At 39.2% G+C, this 18,242-nt stretch overlaps 1 protein-coding gene across 2 annotated transcripts in view; it reads right to left on the reverse strand.

Annotated features, from left to right (window-relative positions):
• Nucleotides 1-18,242, reverse strand: part of HPGDS (hematopoietic prostaglandin D synthase) — a 117,762-nt gene that overhangs the window by 15,714 nt on the left and 83,806 nt on the right. For both annotated transcript variants that reach the window (XM_067036892.1, XM_067036893.1), the window contains exons 2-4: nucleotides 11,261-11,402; nucleotides 5,311-5,403; nucleotides 373-482 (exon numbers count right to left, since the gene is read on the reverse strand). In XM_067036892.1, the coding sequence (XP_066892993.1) occupies nucleotides 373-482; nucleotides 5,311-5,403; nucleotides 11,261-11,393 (336 nt within the window). In that variant the 5' untranslated portion in view covers nucleotides 11,394-11,402. The remainder of the gene's footprint in view (nucleotides 1-372; nucleotides 483-5,310; nucleotides 5,404-11,260; nucleotides 11,403-18,242) is intronic.

Below are 18,242 nucleotides of genomic sequence, written 5' to 3' on the forward strand. Positions count from 1 at the left end.
GGAAGGGAAGCAGAGAGAATGACTATGTAAGAGATAAATTCTCATTACTATAATAAGTCTATCAAAACTATCTAAAATTTGTGAATCAAAGAAAGCCATATTTACATATCCTACAGAAAATATGGAGCTGTATAAATCCTAAAGAAACAGCTAAAAGTGTTAAAATGAGGGTTGCATCTGAGGAAGGGTTAATATGAAGAGGTAAGGCCGGGAATCACTGTAGTACTTTGTTTTAAACTTTTTAATATAATTTGATATTTTAAAACTAGATGTATGTCTTACTTTGATAAAAAGGAACTTTGAAAAGCACCTAACATAATGTTTGGCAAGTGGATATGATTAACAGCAGTAACAGCAAACTGATCACATTACTTTTATATCTTGTTTTTTCTCTGCCCAAGGAAAACGAGACATGAAATCATCCAATGTGTCCACGACTGCATCAGCTTGACATTGCTGCAATTCTGTTTTTCCAGCCAAGTCTATGGAATAGAGACAGGCCATTTTATGCCTAAGAATATGCTCAATTTATTTTACTATAGTAGTAAAACTTTTTAGAAACTAGGCAATATATTAACATGGTTCAAAAATTCAAAACAATATAAAACACTATCCAGTGAAGACTAACTCCCACCTCTGACCCATTCACTTCATTTTGCTTCCTTGCCTTCCTACCATATTGGTAGCCATTTTCATTCATTTATTTTGTATTCTTCCACTGTTTCTTTTTTTTTTTTGCGGTAAGCGGGCCTCTCACCGCTGTGGCCTCTCCCGTTGCGGAGCACAGGTTCCGGACGCGCAGGCTCAGCGGCCACGGCTCACGGGCCCAGCCGCTCCGCGGCACGTGGGATCCCCCCGGACCGGGGCACGAACCCGTGTCTCCTGCATCGGCAGGTGGACTCTCAACCACTGCGCCACCAGGGAAGCCCTCCACTGTTTCTTAATGAAGATAAGAATAGGTATCCCACTCAAAACGCACCTCCCCCATATATCCCAGAGGTCTTTTCTTACAAGGCCCTTAAGGGCATCCTTGCTCTTTTTTCAGGTACATGGGATTCCTTTAAGTGGAAGTGCCACAATTTATTTAACTAGCCTCGACTGATTAGGTTTGTTTCCAATCTTTTGCTAGTGCAAGTGATACTACAATAAATAACCTGTACATACATTATCATTTATCTTGTAGAAAGAATTACTGTTACATGTGCAGATAATTTTTTGTCAGGAGCATTTGTTTGCTTCCTGGGAATTATAAGTGTAAAATAATAGAAGTGTTTTTTTCTTTCTTTACTGCCATTCGCTGACCATCATTTTGCTAAGGAATCATTCTAAAATGATTCAGTGTAGAAGCATTCTAAAATAGGTTGCATTTCAGCAAAGGAAACCGTCAACAAAATGAAAAGACAATCTACTGAATGGGAGAAAATATTTGCAAATGATATGACTGATAAGGGATTAATATCCAACGTATACAAACAGCTCATACAACTCAACATCAGAAAGACAAATTAATCTAACTAAAAACTGGGTTGAAGAACTGAACAGACATTTTTCCAAAGAGGACATGCAGGTGGCCAACAGGCACAGGAAAACATGCCCAGCATCGCTAAGCATCAGGGAAATGCAAATCAAAACCACAATGAGAGATCACCTCACACCTGTCAGAATGGCTATCATCAAAAAGCACACAAATAACAAATGTTGGAGAGGATGTGGAGAAGAAGGAGGAGGGACCCCTCCTACACGGTTGGTGGGAATGTAAACCGGAGCAGCCACTGTGGAAAACAGTAAGGAAGTTTGTCAAAAAGCTAAAAATAGAACTACCGTATGACCCAGCAATTCCACTCCTGGGCATACATATGGAAAAGACAAAATCTCTAATTCAAAAAGATACATTCACCCCAATGTTCATACCAGCATTATTTGCAATTGCCAAGATCAGGAAGCAACCTAAGTGTCTATCAACAGATGAATGGATAAAGAAGATGTGGTATATATGTGTGTGTGTGTATATATATATATATATATATATATATATATATATATATACAATGGAATATTACTCAGCCATAAAAAAGAATGAATGAATATTTGCCATTTGTGGCAACATGGATGGAATTAGAGGGTATTATGCTAAGTGAAATAAGTCAGAGAGAGAAAGACAAATACTGTATGATATCACTTATATGTGGGATCTAAAAAGTACAATAAACTAGTGAATATAATAAAAAAGAAGCAGACTCACAGATATAGAGAACAAACTAGTGGTTACCAGTGGGGGGCAGGAGAGGCAATATAAGGGTAGCGGATTAAGATGTACAAACTATTATGTATAACATAAGCTACAAGGATATATTGCACAACACAGGGAATATAGCCAATATTTCACTATAACTGTGAATGGAGTGTAACTTTAAAAATTTGTGAATCACTATATTGTACACCTATAACTTGTAACTTTAATAAAAAATAAAAATATAAAATAGGTTGCTTTTGTACAAATGTATAAATTTACTAAAAATCAAGCAACTGTATATACTGACAATGGGTGAACTGTATGTAAATCACACCTCAATAAAGCTGTTAAAAGTGAAAGAAAATGCCTTAGTAATTAGCGTTCTTCTGTAAACTATCTATATTTTCACGTGTGTGATGTTCAAAGGCTGATTCTTCTTTCTGACCTTGAGAAATCCCTCCAAATTGTATCATAAGTTCCCTCCACTCGTTTTCATCCGTACTTTGACTTCCACACTCCAGGCTTCAGCTGTCAATTTTATACAGATGACTCATTCAACCTGTTTAGTCCTAAATTCCAGAGCCATATTCTCAGCTTCCCTGTGGAGAGTTCTCTGTGTATCCTTTTGGGTCGGCCCCAACTGGGGCTACAGCAGTGAACAAAGGAGATCAATTCCTTGCCTGCATGGCACTTACGGCTAACTGGCAAAGAGAGACAATGCAAAGGATATTTACTGCAAGTTAAGGGACGTTTTCTTCTAAGAAGAGGAGGAGGAAGAGGAGGAGAAGGAGCTATGGGAATAAGGAACTGTGTCCAAGTGGACGTCTGCCTGGCCCTTACTCTCCTGCTCCGACAGACTGCCCTCGACAGGCCAGCATCTGTCTTCTAACCCTAGGATGAGTCTATCTTCACAAACTTTCTCATATTTCCCAAACAGGCAGCCTGCAGTCAGGCCAAACAAATACAAAGTATGGCCGGGATAATTTTCCTAAGCCCTAGCCTTGGTTCTGTTGCTTTCCCAGATAAAAATTTACAGTTGAAGTCAGACAGAGAGAGACAAACACTGTGTGTGTGACCTCACTCATATTGGAATCTTTAAAAATGACTGCTAATAACTAACTCATAGATACAGAGAACAGATGGTCACCAGAGGCAGGAGCAGGGGTAGGTGCAGTAAAACGGGTGAAAGTGGTCAAAAGATACAAACTTCCAGTTATAAGATAAGTACGTCCTGGCGACGTGACGTACAGCACGGTGAGTATAGCTAAGAATACCATACATTTGAAAGTGGCTAAGAGAGTAGTTCTTAAAAGTTCTCATCACAAGGAAAAAAATCTGTAACTTTGTGAGGTGATGGATGTTAACTAGATTTACTGTGTGATCATTTAGCAATATATACATGTACTGAATCATTATGTCATACACCTGAAACTAATGTAATGTTATATGTCAATCATACCCCAATTTAAAAACAACTCTACAATTGTTTAAGGGATGACTTTAATACTCTGGCTCTTTCTTACAAGATTCCAATCTATTTTTGCATCCCTTTCTCTTTCGGCTTCCACTCCACCCAGCAAATGTTGAAGTTCTTTTCTTTTTCTCCTGCCATTTTTTTCTCTGTCTGTAATGTTCTAGTCCAGAGATTCTCTAAGTGAGTTCCATGGACCAGCTGCATAAGCATCATCGGGGAAATTGGTAAGAATGCAAATTTCCCACCCTAGGCCTATTGAATCACAATCCTGGAGTCAAGCCTGAACTATCTGTTTTAATAAGCCTCCAAGTGAGCCTGATGCACATAACACTTGAGAAACACTGCTCAAGTCCAAATCTTTCTCTTGAAATTCTAGGTATCTTTTCAGGCTCAACTCGAATGTCATTTTCACTTCAAAGTCAAATTTCCATAGTCAGAAATCATCTCCATCTCTAATATTTAGCTACCTGTCTATCTATTTATTTATTTATTTGGCTCTGCTGGCTCTTAGTTGCGGCACGCAGGATATTTTTAGTTGCAGCATGTGGGATCTTTTTTTTTTTTTAAGTGGCTGCATGTGAATTCTTAGTTGTGGCACGCGGGATCTAGTTCCCTGGCCAGGGATCGAACCGAGGCCCCCTGTATTGGGAGTGCAGAGGCTTAGCCACTGGACCACAAAGGAAGTCCCTCCATCTCTTTTAAACTTCCAAACAATTTTGTTGGCTGAAACGTGTTAGTGTAACACAAATTTTTGTATTTTTAACATACATACATTACTTTGGTCCAAAAATGAAGGTCTAGTAATTATGGCCCATTTTATTGGTAAGCTAACCATGTCTCTACAGCTTGGATCATAGTGGTTTTGGGGGTAGCAAAGAGGGCGTCAGTGTCAGGAGTGGGGCATGGTGATTCTGCAGATGATTTATAAAGAAAGGGGCTTTAAAGGAAGCCAAATGTAGCCTTTCACTCAAATAGAGTGTATGGGAGTGTGAGGGGAGAGAGAAGACAGCAGAGCGTAAGATGGGGAAGGGCACCAGCCAAGATGAGAACTAAGTCTCCCTTATTTCTCCTCATCTCATCACGTTAGCACATGCGCTAAATAAACAATCCAGTAGCCAGCTACCCACTCAGGAGGACTCAGATGGCACTTTATGGAGGCAAAGAAGACTCCCCTGCTATTTTTTTAGCATGATTAGGATGAAAGACATTGGGTACATGATTTTAATAGTATGAGTCATTTCAGCCTCCCTGTGCCACGTGAATTTCCCATTAATTAATCTTCTCTGATAACTTATGATATGCATGCTAGTGAAAGTCTGGGTTCAAACACATCTAATTTTTCAGCTAAATTCCAATAAGGGATTGAGGACAAGGAAGTGTGGGGCAGGAAAGACTGCAGGCAATATAAAATTAATTGTCTAGGGAACTCAGGGAAACTTAAACTGGTAGAGATGGTATATTTATACTTCTCTGGCACTGAATCCCATTCTCCTTTGCACTATATTTTAATCCCATTCAGTAATAAAGTTAATGAATATTGAATATATGCCATGTGGTTTTTTTTTTCAGTTATCAAAAACTGTACACACAATAAATATATTACCTGTATTTTTGGTCAGATATCTTGCTATCGCCAGGCTCTGGTGAAGGTTCAATCCATCGACTTCCAAAATGGGAATTTTGCCAAATGGAAGAGCTTAAAATAAAATGAGCAAAGAATCAACTTCCAGAACAAAATCAAGTTATAATACTTCTATTTTACTGAAAATTGTGGAAATAAAACATGATAGTAACGTTACAGAATTCTTGAATATTTATTCTAGAAGGGACATAAGGCATCCTCTAGTGGAATCTTTACATTTTACAAGTTTTTAAAAAGAGAGTTGTTAGAAAAAGAAACAGACTCACAGATATAGAGAACAAATGAGTGGCTACAAGTGGAGAGAGGAAAGAAGGGAGGGACAAGGTAGGGGTGGGGGAGGAAGAGGTACAAACTATTAGGTATAAGATAAGCTACAAGGATATATTGTACAACATGGGGAACACAGCCAACAATTTATAATAACTATGAATGGAGTCAAACCTTTAAAAATTGTGAATCACTATATTGTACATCTGCAACTTATATAATATTGAACAGCGACTATACCACAATTTTTTTAGAAAAGGGGAAAAGAAGAGTTGTTAGAAGAGCTGCTACAGAGTTAGTGACAGAACTGGGTCTAAACCCCAGGTTTACAGTGATACTATCGATATATATTATATATTATCTCACATACTTACTATATAACTTTTTTTAAACTTTTAAAGCCTTATTAAATTTTCAGTCCTCAGAGATTACATTAATTATTCTTTAAAACCATAGTCTGAGGAATATGAAGAGTTTGGTATTGAGTTATGGTAAGGAACTTAGTCAAATTCTTATTGACCATTTGAAGTATATAGTAAGCAACAAGCATATTTGTACAAATATAGGACAGACTCATAGCAGTTGTATTAATATTTATCTGTAAATCCTACTTTGTTTTCTTATCTAAACCTATTATATTTTTGTCAGAGAATAATTTATTATTCTTCATTCATTGTAGAAAAATTCTAAGTTGAAGACAAATAAAAATAATTCTACCACACAATGATAAACATTTTAATATTTTGATTGCTTTCCCATATACATATCAAAACAAAATCATAATGTATATGTTTGAAAACCACTTTTTTAAATTCGATAATACCTTTTAAAATCTTTCTAAATCAATAAAACATCATCCTTTTTAAAGCATGCATTTTGCCATGTGAATTAATCACAATTTTCCCAACCAGTGCCTTAGGTTGGGACATATAATTATTTTGGAAAGAGGGAAAAGAATAAAGTGCCACCCATAATCCCATGACTGTAACCCAACTACTAGAATCAACCTTCAAGCGCCTTTTGTATGCACTGAATAGGTACAAGATGAACTACAGTTCACATCAGGAACAAAAACATCTTTGAACACTTACCCAGTAAGTGTGCCAAGTACTATTCCAGGTGTTTGAGGTACTGCAGTGAGCAAAACAAAGTCCCAAATAAAACTGATACAAACTGTGAGGCCTTATTTGAAGCAAAGTATGTAATCAAGAGGGAGCTAACATGCCTAACATTTTGAGGGGTGCTTCCTTCTGTGCTAGGCATTGTACTAAATATTTAACGTGCCCGTTCAGTCCTCTGGTACTCACGACAACCCTATGAAGTAGGTATTAACTACCATCTCATTTTATAAATGAGGAAATGAGATGAAGAGAGGTTATAGAAATAGTCCAGATCACACACCTGGTGGAGGTGAGAGCCAAGTGAGAGGTGAAATCCAGCTGGAACTCTTGCTCAGCTGTTTTGTAGTTCTAAGAGCCATGTTTTTGAAAGACATTAAAAATCAGAGCAGGCCCAGAGGATAGTATCCAAGTTAGAAAGGGTCTGAAAATCACATCATATGAGGATTGGCTGAAGAACTTCTACCACTCTTCACAGAAGAAGACAGAACAAACAAAGTGGAACATAAAAACCATCTCCAATATGGCATAGCTATCAAATGGAAAAAAAAAAAATCTTACTTATTTGGACTATCTCTAAAATGCAGAATGAGAACCAAGAAGAAATTTTTAAAGGGCATATTTTAATTAATTAATTAATTTTTTGGTGGGGGGCTGCGTTGGGTCTGCGTTGCCGCGCGCAGGCTTCTCCCCCGTTGTGGCGAGTGGGGGGCTACTCTTCGTTGCGGTGCGCGGGCTTCTCACTGCGGTGGCTTCTCTTATCGCAGAGCACGGACTCCGCAGTTGTGGCTCGCGGGCTCTAGAGCGCAGGCTCAGTCGTTGTGGCACACAGGCTCAGTAGTTGTGGCGCACGGGTTTAGTTGGTCCGCGGCACGTGGGATCTTCCCGGACCAGGGCTCGAACCCGTGCCCCCTGCGTTGGCGGGTGGATTCTTAACCGCTGTGCCACCAGGGAAATCCTAAAGGGCATATTTTAACTCAAGATGAAGAATAATTCTGTTACCTTTGGAGCTGTTACAATGGAATGTGTTTTCTTATGAGGTGGCAAGCTTTCCGCTACTGGAAGCATTTGAGCCAAGCTTGGAATAATTGCCAACAATTGGAATAGGGGCTGCATCTAAGAAGAAGAAATTTAAGAAGACAAATGCTAAGTCCTTTATTTGGTTCCAGAAAAAAAGAATTTCATGGTGTTGGAGTGGTAACTTAACAGGAGCACCTGTCAAAAAGCTTTAAGAGATTTAGTGGTGCCGAATGCAAGGCCTCAGTGTGGTATGGCCGCCCACATAACTACTGTGATCTTGGTAAAACTTCTTAGAAAAATGTCTACACTTGTGCCAGGAGTGATGGCCCCATTCTGCTCTGCGCTGTTCTCATGCTTGCAGGCACAGGCACGACACATAAAATAGCAGGCAGAGTCTAACAGAAGCTTGTTCTACTTGGGTGGCGAGCAAACCCAGACCAGGGGAAATAAATGGAACACTCCAGGAAGAGAAGAGAGTTGTCCTTTGAACCTAGATGTGACTGCAGATCTCAGACAGTCCATAGGAAACAGTGCCTAAATCAAGAAGGAGAGTCGGGGGTGGGAAGGGTGGACTGACAATGGTGATCAGAGAAACAGCTTCCCCAGAGAGAATTCCTCCCCTTTCCTGTGTGAGGGATATTAGCCTGGTTGCCCTTGATTGTAGAGCAGGGGAAAGGGCTGTCCGTCTCCCCATCTAGTTTCTAGACTTCCACCGAATGCCATGTTTACTACAGCATTGTGTCCGAGCCATGCCTGGGGTCCTAGAATCCTCTGGTCCGTCCTCTGGAAAGTAATCTCCATGCTTCTTCCAGGGAGAGAGAGGGGACTTGCGGTCATATTGCTTCTTCATATTCCTCCAGGCAGCCCTGTATCAGCTCAGCTCTTAAAGTTATCTTTTGCAACCAATTCCTGGCCCTTCGGAGGATCTCTGGAGTGATTTAGCTTTGCCTTCTCCTCCTCCAGGCTTATATTTGAGCATCACTGGCCTTAATGGTAAGTCACCTTACCATTCTTTGACCGGCTTTCCAGCTTCCAGAATTTTGTGCTATTATACTCAAGGTTGATTTCTTTGTCCTTGGAGGTGTGGTGACTTTTTTTTTTTTTTAAGTACTTTAATGTCATTAAAGGAGAGATTAAACACATGTTGTACAATCTACCAGGTTTGAGCAGGAAGAAAATGTTAATAGAAGTTATCCAATGATATTCTAGATTATAGCAGAGGGGATGGTCATAGCGGGTTTCAAACACCAGAGAGCATCCCTAAATTGGACAGGAGATGATACCAGATACAATTTGTAATAGAAACTGCCTTTCAATATCGATTCTTTGCTTTTTTTCTCAAAGTAATAAAATCCTGGATTTTTAGCTGGGCAAATGGTTGTCCACAATAAAGTCAACGTTTCCCAGCTTCCTTTGCAGCAATGAATGACCACGTGACTAATTTCTTGCCAAACAGATATAACTGATGCGATGTGTGCAACTTTCTGGTCAGGTTGTTAAAAGGAAGAGGTGTGTTCTCTTCCCTCTTCTGCACTTTCTGTGAGTATGGAAGGAGGGTGAACTATTCACACTGTGTCAGTAAGAACCCACTACGGGTGCAGATGAACAGAAATGAAAGAGCCTCATCATTGTCAACTTCATGAGGCAGAACTGCTGTACGAACTTGGGCTTTTGTGTAAAAGAAATAAATTTTTATCCTCTTTAAGCCATTTTTGTGTTAGGTGTATGTTAAAGCATTTGAAACTGTAGCTTAACCATCACTAACTTTAAGATCCCTTTCAATTCTAAGAATATGTGAAAACATTAAGAAAATGCAGTAATTCCATTTTTAATAACATAAAGTTAAGGTAGAATAGGGCATAAAAAATACAAAGAACTTATATCGAAAAACTAAAAGGCAGAATTTGTTATATGTAATACCTCCACAACTTGCTATTCATCTTGACTTATTTAATGGATAAATTTAATATTCACCTATTTTATGTCCACAGAAGCTCATGTACAAATTCTGATATCAGAAGAAATGCTTGAATATTAAAGGTAAAGTTTCAGAAGAACAGGAAATAAGATATTCTATCCCATCGGAGAAGAGTTCTCTGATAAGAAAAAGAGTAATTACAGGGGCAAGGACTTCAGAGAAACTCATGCTTCCAAAAGTCAAGCGGCAATATTTATCGTGAATACGTTAATTATTGTGGTATTGTTGTTGTTGGCATTATCTAGTGCAAATAACTTGGGCTATAGTATTAGATGGACCTGTGTTTGAAAATCAGCTGTACCTTGCTAGGGCTGTGAACCTGGAAAAAAATACCTAAACTCTGTGTGCTTCAGTTAACCCAACTATAAAATAGAAACAATAATACATCCCATGTTGACGTGCTAGAGAAATTAAATGAAATAGGGTCTGCAAGACTATCCAGTTCTGATAGCCTACAAATGCTATATAGTCGTTTTCTTCAGCTTCATCTTTATCTGAAATTTTAATAATCTAGCATAAAAATATAAATTTTAGACACTTAATATTTAGTTAGTATGTCCAGGGAACATGGCAAGCATGTAGAGGATGACGTACAACTTACCTGAAAACCACACACTTTTGTTTGTTTAATATCATTTCTAAATCTTCCCCACACACTTCCTGAGTGCTAAGTAGCATGTTTTCATTGTGTTACCTGCCCAATTTGTAAATTTGCTCTTTCCTCTCATCAGACGGACCCCAGTTTTGTTCATGTATCCACCCTTCTCTCATATGGTCACAAAGCCTCAGGAAAACTGCTTCCATCCCCTACTTCAGAGGTGGACTAGATGATTCTAAGGTTCCTCCCATTCCCTTTGCCAATGATTGGTTCAGAAATGGACACGTGACCCAATCGGAGCCAATGAAACATGGGACGTTTGCTGAGGTCTCCTGGAAAGTTTTTCCTCATTCTTCTGGGAACACTTAAGGAAGCAGTGCTTTCTCCTCTAGCCTCTCTAAATTGCTTCTCAACGCTGCAAGGCTGGAGTTGCAGCAAACACATTGCTACCAGCTTCATGATTTAGCCAACACACTGAGGAGGAAAAATGGATAAAGCCATCCTTTGAAACCTGGATTTTCAGTTATGTGGTACAATTCATTTGCTTGTTATTTAAGCCATCTGAATTTTGTTTTCTGTTACAGCAGCTTATCTGATCTATCATCCAAATATTAGTGACATCTGAGCAAGCCCAGGCTATTCCAATGGTCAGAAGTTTGACTTCAGTATTTCCTCCATTTCAGCTCTTCTGATAAAGCTTCATGTTGTGTTATTTTTATATGCTCCATCTGTCAGGTTTGTGTTTTCACCTCAATAGGAAATTTTCTGGGTCACATAACATTTATTTAACTTGCCTGAACTGCTGCTTCTCAGTGTAAAGCTACATGAGATTTAAAAACCTTTCCATTTTCCTTTCCCTAAGGAAAGACAAAAGGTTCTGGAAACATTTTCTCTACATACATTTTCATGAACTACATTTGTGCTACTTACTTGACTTGATTTCAGGCCAATCAGATTGTTCTATTCTGTGGTCTTCATACTTTATGTCCAAATATGCAAATATATAACGAATAATTTCTGCTCTCCCCCTCATATTAAAATAAGTGAGTTTGTAGTTTGGCATGGTGTGATTCTGGAAGGAGAAAAATAAAGGGATTATTTTAACAGCCCTCTAGAGATGTTTCAACATTTTTCTTGGAGGACTTTTCAAAAAATGTATGGCATCTTCTGAGATAACCAGAGATATTAGAAGATATTTCAAAACCAGAATTATAAATCACTACCCCAATAACATCTGGAGAAAACCTGATAGAAATAAAATCTTGACTCCCTTTAAGAACTAGATGGAATATTCCAGTGAAATAATCAAATTCAGGTTTTATTTGTAAAAAGACATCGGAGTAGTAGGGTATCTATATACCAAACTTCAGAGAATGGAGTCAAAAACTTTGCATCTTAAGAATTTTTTGTCCTGCCTTTAGACACATAATGAATGGTGTTGACATTTGGTTTGTTGTTTGGTGACACAGCTGAGTTTGTGAGGACAGCTGGGTAAGGATTGCAAGAGCAGGGCACACACACAAGGCACGTAAAACCAGCCATGTCAACCTCTCATCTCCTCTCTTCCCTCCCCTGTTGCTTTTCAAAAAGGCTTGAGGAAATATTTCTCTCATCTTCTACTGCATCCATGCTGCTGGGTTTTACTGGGTTGCTGACACATACAAACATACCCCATCTTGGGGACCTCTGTTGACATGGGACCATGGTGAGCATACTTCTTTATTCTCTCTATAGGGAAGCGAGGAAGAAAGCAAGCATTTCTTACATTTTAGAAATTTGCTAAAACTGGCTATATTGGTTAGCTGGAGGTCATTATAATTTTGTGAGTTTGTGATTTGTACTATTTCATTTCCATTGTTTGTAAGCTTTACAGTTAATGATTTTAAGCACTAATAGTAGAATGTATTATAATCTTGTAACGATCAGGCAACTGAGAAAGAAACGTTTCCATTTGAAGTTCAATTCTTCCACTTAGTTTCCGTGTAGCTTTGGGCTAGTCAACAAAATCTCTCTGGATTTCAAAGTCCACTTTTTATAAGTAGAGATACTAATATGGATTGGGGGTTTTAATGAGGTAACACATGTGAAGCATTCAGCACAAGGCTAAACACTTAATTATTAGCTGTTAATAACTTTGAATTCATTCTGTAGTCAAGAATAAACACCACGATTACATCACACTAAAAATTAATAATTATAGTAATTCAATAAAAATCATAAATAACATTTATTTAAAGAGGTGAGATTAAATACTTTATTCTCTCCTAAGGAAGTCTTTCAGAGATATTAACGGAATATTAGATTAAAAGTTGAGCTCAGGGCTTCCCCGGTGGCACAGTGGTTGAGAGTCCGCCTGCCCATGCGGGGGACGCGGGTTCGTGCCCCGGTCCGAGAAGATCCCACACGCCGCAGAGCAACTAAGCCCGCGTGCCACAACTACTGAGCCTGCATGCTGCAACCACTGAAGCCCGCGCACCGCAACGAGAAGCCACCGCGATTAGAAGGCCACGTACCGCAACAAAGAGTAGCCCCCACTCGCCGCAACTAACGCCCGCGCGCAGCAGTAAGTAAATAAAATAAATAAAATTCTTTTTTTAAAAAAGTTGAGCTCAAGTCGCAAAACAAAATTCCATCTGAAGTCACATCACATAAAAGATCAAACGCAAATCATAAAAATCTAGATTGCTAAGCTCATATCTCAAGTGTCTGCGGAAAGGCCGACCAGAAATAACCGATTGCCTATGTAGAAGCACTCAGGATCCAGGAAATGACGGCGATGGTGATTCCTAGCGAATCCGTTTCTCTGGGCCTGGGTTTTCCATATGTGGATATTGTGGAGTGGGTGCCCCTCGTTAGAGACAGAGTCACCCTAACATGCCACGTCCTGTCCACTTCCATTAGCTAGTCTTGTCACCACCCAAGTGAACTGTGGCACATGCCACACATCTGTACATGAGGGGATGTTCTCTGTCAACAATTCACTAGAGTAAACTAATGAAAATTCCAAGACTTACGGCCCCAAATTCCTTTGGAGGAGAAATATGTATATAGGAAATTCACATCCGGGGCACTAAATGAAGTGCCCATCAGAACAATGAGACTGTTTTCCAAGTTTCTTAGAAATGCTGAGCTTAGAGATAGTGGGAAAGATATGAGAACATAAAAATATTCAATAAAAAATGTAAAGTAGTAAGTTTCCTTCAGAAAAAAAACATTTTACAGAATCAGAATAAAGGGAACAACACTCTTATGTAGGAAATAAAAAACGTAATTGTCACTGTTGCTTGGTCTATCTATTTTAAAGCTTGAAAGAACAAAAATAGCCTTCAGAGTAGAAGTGTCCTTCTGAGTTGGAGTTTTTATTAGAAAAGCATTTTACACAATTTTTTTTTGTGTGTGTGTGGTACGCAGGCGTCTCACTGTTGTGGTTTCTCCCGTTGCGGAGCACAGGCTCCGGACGCGCAGGCTCAGCGGCCATGGCTCACGGGCCCAGCCGCTCCGCGGCACGTGGGATCTTCCCGGACCAGGGCACGAACCCGTGTCCCCTGCATCGGCAGGCGGACGGACTCTCAACCACTGTGCCACCAGGGAAGCCCCCACAATTTTTTAATTGATTTTTAAAAGTTGTTAGTCAGTGCTTCCAAAGAAATTATGTATTTCTTATAAATATTATGTGGGTAAAAAAATATTATGTGTGTATATAGATTCATATATGTCCATAGGATCAACATTAGAAATTAAACATAACTTTTCTCATTTGGTCAAATACCACATAATTCTGCATGAAAATGAAGGGGTTGTTGCCTGTTGTTAATTTGCAAAGGTATGCTATTTTATATTGTATTTCATTCAAGTAAAGAAGACATTTAAAAATTCCTAGCACAGGGCTTCCCCGGTGGCACAGTGGTTGGGAGTCCGCCTGCCGATGCAGGGGACGCGGGTTCGTGCCCCGGTCCGGGAGGATCCCACGTGCGCGGAGCGGCTGGGCCCTTGAGCCATGGCCGCTGCGCCTGCGCGTCCGGAGCCTGTGCTCCGCAACGGGAGAGGCCACGACAGTGAGAGGCCCGCGTACCGCAAAAAAAAAAAAAAAAATTCCTAGCACAGGCTGGTAGCTGTCTATATTTCTCTGCAAATAGATCTTTAAATCTAAGATTTACCACAGGCCAATGGACATCTGGCAAATGCTTATCTATCCTTCAACTGTCATAACTCACTAATGAAACTGTACTTGCACACCACATTTCTGTAGTTACTTGCATAATTATATTTTCTACAGAGCAAAAGTCTGGCTTCTTGATTTTTAAAGGTAGAAAACTCCAAACTTGAAGACTTTTGTCTTTTTAGGATATAAGTGCACATGGTACAACACAAAAAAATAAGTACTAAAGGTAAACACTGTTGGAAACATTTACTGACTCTAAAGATCCTATATTTTATAAGCTTTCGCATGAAAACTATCAGGAGGAATTCCGAGTAAATGTTTCAATGGCCAATGAAAACATAAGGAAATTTACAGTAAAGTCTAAAGACAAGTACAAGAACATATTTTGTTCCTCACAGCATTTAGCAGTATATCTGTTAACAGTAAATCTCACTTTGCTAAAGCCTTTATTTCATAAGGACCATGAACTACAAGGATGAAGTTAAAACACACCCCTCCCCCCGCCAAGGCGCGCAGTGAGGGTCAAGCTCAGGGTCGAGCAGGTGACGGAAAGGAGTGACCAGTTCTGGACTCACCCCTGAAACTTATTATCTGAGTGGCCTCGGGCAGGTCACTTGTTCCTGCCTTTACTTTCGTCCCCTGTAAGATGGTAATGAAAATATTGTGTGTAAAGTACCAAGACAGTGCTCCGTATTGTGTGATCTGATTAGACTCAAATCCTCAAGATCATGTCCTTTGATAAACCTATTCTGCTGTAGGGACATAAGAAGTGAAAATTACATAAAAAGAAGATATAAAGTTAGAATTAAGAGCAAGATAAACTTTGCCTGCACCAAATGAACGGAAACAAAATACAGCGAGCAGGACGCGGAATTCTGAGAGAGGCAGGGGGCAGCCAGGAGCTTAGCTTCTTCAGAGTAAAGGGGCATAAAAATCCCCCCCACAAGATGGGAGGTTGGAGGGTCGCACTGCTTGAAACTAGAGCCCCGCAGGCTTTTATATAGAATGTGTAAAAGGTCAAACTGCAAAACTCTAGCAAAGCTGATAAGGAGGAAAATACATGAAAAGTCACAGACAATTAAAATTACAAATAAAAAGGGGTCATAATAGCAGATAAAACATTAAAAATCATAAGCTAACGCTACAAATAACTATCACTGACTCTGAACACTTAAATGGAAACACTGAGAAACACATAAACGAACACAATCAAATCAAAAAGAAACTGGAAGCCTGCATTTAACAAGGAGTAAAGAAACAGATTGGTAATTAGTCACACCCGTGAATGACACCAGGCCCAGATGATTTTACAGGCGAATTTTACTTAATCCTCAAGGGGAAGAGAATCCTTATCTTTTACAAGTAGTTTCAAAGAACAGGAAAACGGAAAAAGTGCAAAGATGTTTAAAGAGGAAAATTATAGCATAAGCTCACTCATAAACATAGATATAAACATCCTAAATAAGTTCTTAGCTATTCAAATTTAGTGGTGTATAAAAAGATGTTAAATTTAACGTTGGGCTGCACCCTGTGGGCCTGCAGGCCTTGTAGTTACCCGGCCTCTGCAAGACGGAAGAAAGAGCCCGGGGTCAGTGACAGAGACATCAGTGGTTACTGAAGAGAGGATCTTACAAGTCTCAAGCGAAAGGTCCTGGAGAAACATCCCACCGTGTAGTGCAGACGGAAACAGGACATAGCAACCATCTTTGCTACTCAGGGGAGAAGGAGGCTGCCATTTATAGGGGGAATTGACAACAGGTGGGCTCATCAGTTACCAGGGAAACCAACCAGCCGAGGCAGGGGAAAGCACCTAGAGAGTTTCTGATTAAGCCGTATAATTAAGAGAACTGGATAGTCACGTGAGGGAAGCCGGGCCTGGTGGAGAAGGGGACGTACAAAGAAAGATCCTGAGTGGCTTGATCATACAAGTAATGACGAGATGAGGCTTATCCCAGGAAAGCAAGATGTTTCAACACCGAAACGTTCATCTGTATAATATACTACGTCAATAGATTAAAAGGGAAAAACTCTAAGCCATATTGTCTTCTCAACAGATGCTAAATAAATGCTTAATTAATAAGCATAAAATTAATCACTCATTTGTGATCAAAACTCTCAAAAAAAACCCCAAAAAACAAAGACAAACAAAAAACCCAAAGCTCTTAGTAAACTAGGAATAAAAGAAAACTTCCTTCATCTAATAGTGTCTCTACAAAAAACAGAGCAAACATCATACATAATGGGGAACCAATCGGAAGCGTTTTCTTTAATGTGAGGAATAACCAGAAACCCCCTCTTACCCCTGCTATTTACCACGGTCCTGGGTGGCCTAGCTAATTCAACAAGATTAGACAACAACAAATAACGCAGCAAGCAGTAGAAAGGAAGAGACAAAATTGTCCTTATTTGCAATAAAAATGATTGACTGTATTCAAAATCCAGGAGACTCTATAGATAAATCTGATCCTAAATTTCAAATGGAAATGCTAAGCACTAAAATAGCCAAGAAAAATTAAGAGAACAGAAGGAGAAGACTTGACCTACCAGATAGCAAGACATATATAAAGCCACATAATTACGGTAATGTGATGTTTGTTCAGGACTAGATATAGGGAGGTGCCTGAAGTCTCGAAACAGAACCTCAGATAGACGACAGACAAGATACTACAGTGGAGGCATAAAGGGACTAGACTAAAATGGTTTGGAGACAAAAGAGGAAAAATATACATAATGAGACCTTGACTTCCCATAATACATAGAAATAATACCCAGGTGGATTATAGACCTGAATATGATTTAACTGGCCTACGCAAATTCCAGTGTCATCCTGGTCTCTTACTTCCTGTTAGCTTCATTTCTGAGCCCTGCCACTGTCATTCTGTGTTAGGAGTCCCATGTAGGGGAAGCTGTGTCTATTTCCTGAAATGATATAGAAACAAGAAGGAAAAAGTTTGATCATGCTTAAGGATCTCCTTTACATCTAAAAACTAACCACTGTTTTCCTCCCACTCCAAAGCAAACCATGTGAAGTTCCTGATTCAGCAGATAAATAAAAAGCTGACTTAGACTTCTTTTTGAAAAATAAGATACAGGGAATTCCCAAGTGGTCCAGTGGTTAGTGCTCTGCACTTCCGCTTGTAGGGGGCATGGGTTCGATCCCTGGTCGGGGAACTAAGATCCCACAAGCCGCGTGGCATGGCCAAAAAATAAATAAATAAAATAAATCATTTAAAAAAAAGAAAAAGAAGGTATACAGTTTCTTAAGGAACATATGGATGGATGACTAGCAAATACCCTGGATAGAAACTTCCACATATGAACTCATATGAACGTAGTCATTAAGTACAAAAGAAAATAGAGCTTTTGACATATGCTAAACTAGTCTAGAAATTAAGTATTTTACGTAGAAAATAATAGTGTTTTCAAAAAATTCTACCTTGAGTATTTCCTTTCCTTCTCGTAGGTTTGTGGCTCTTTTTACTTTATATAACATGGATACGTTTCAGCTGATTAACAAAAACAAAACACAGGAATGTTTAATCCCAGAAGCAATTTTCATGCAGTCAATGAACATACAAACTATCTTCATAAAACCATTTAATTTTAGCTAAGCCTTTATTCTAATCTGTATATTGCTATAAGTGCACAGTAAAACACAGTCTCAAACATTCTAGTGTCTCCGCCAGAGAAGTGACAACAGTCCGAATTCAACTCTCTGGCAAAGGAGGCTAATGTTCAAATACTTTGTTA

The sequence above is a fragment of the Kogia breviceps genome, chromosome 6, assembly GCF_026419965.1.
Source record: "Kogia breviceps isolate mKogBre1 chromosome 6, mKogBre1 haplotype 1, whole genome shotgun sequence".
Classification (NCBI taxonomy): domain Eukaryota; kingdom Metazoa; phylum Chordata; class Mammalia; order Artiodactyla; family Physeteridae; genus Kogia; species Kogia breviceps.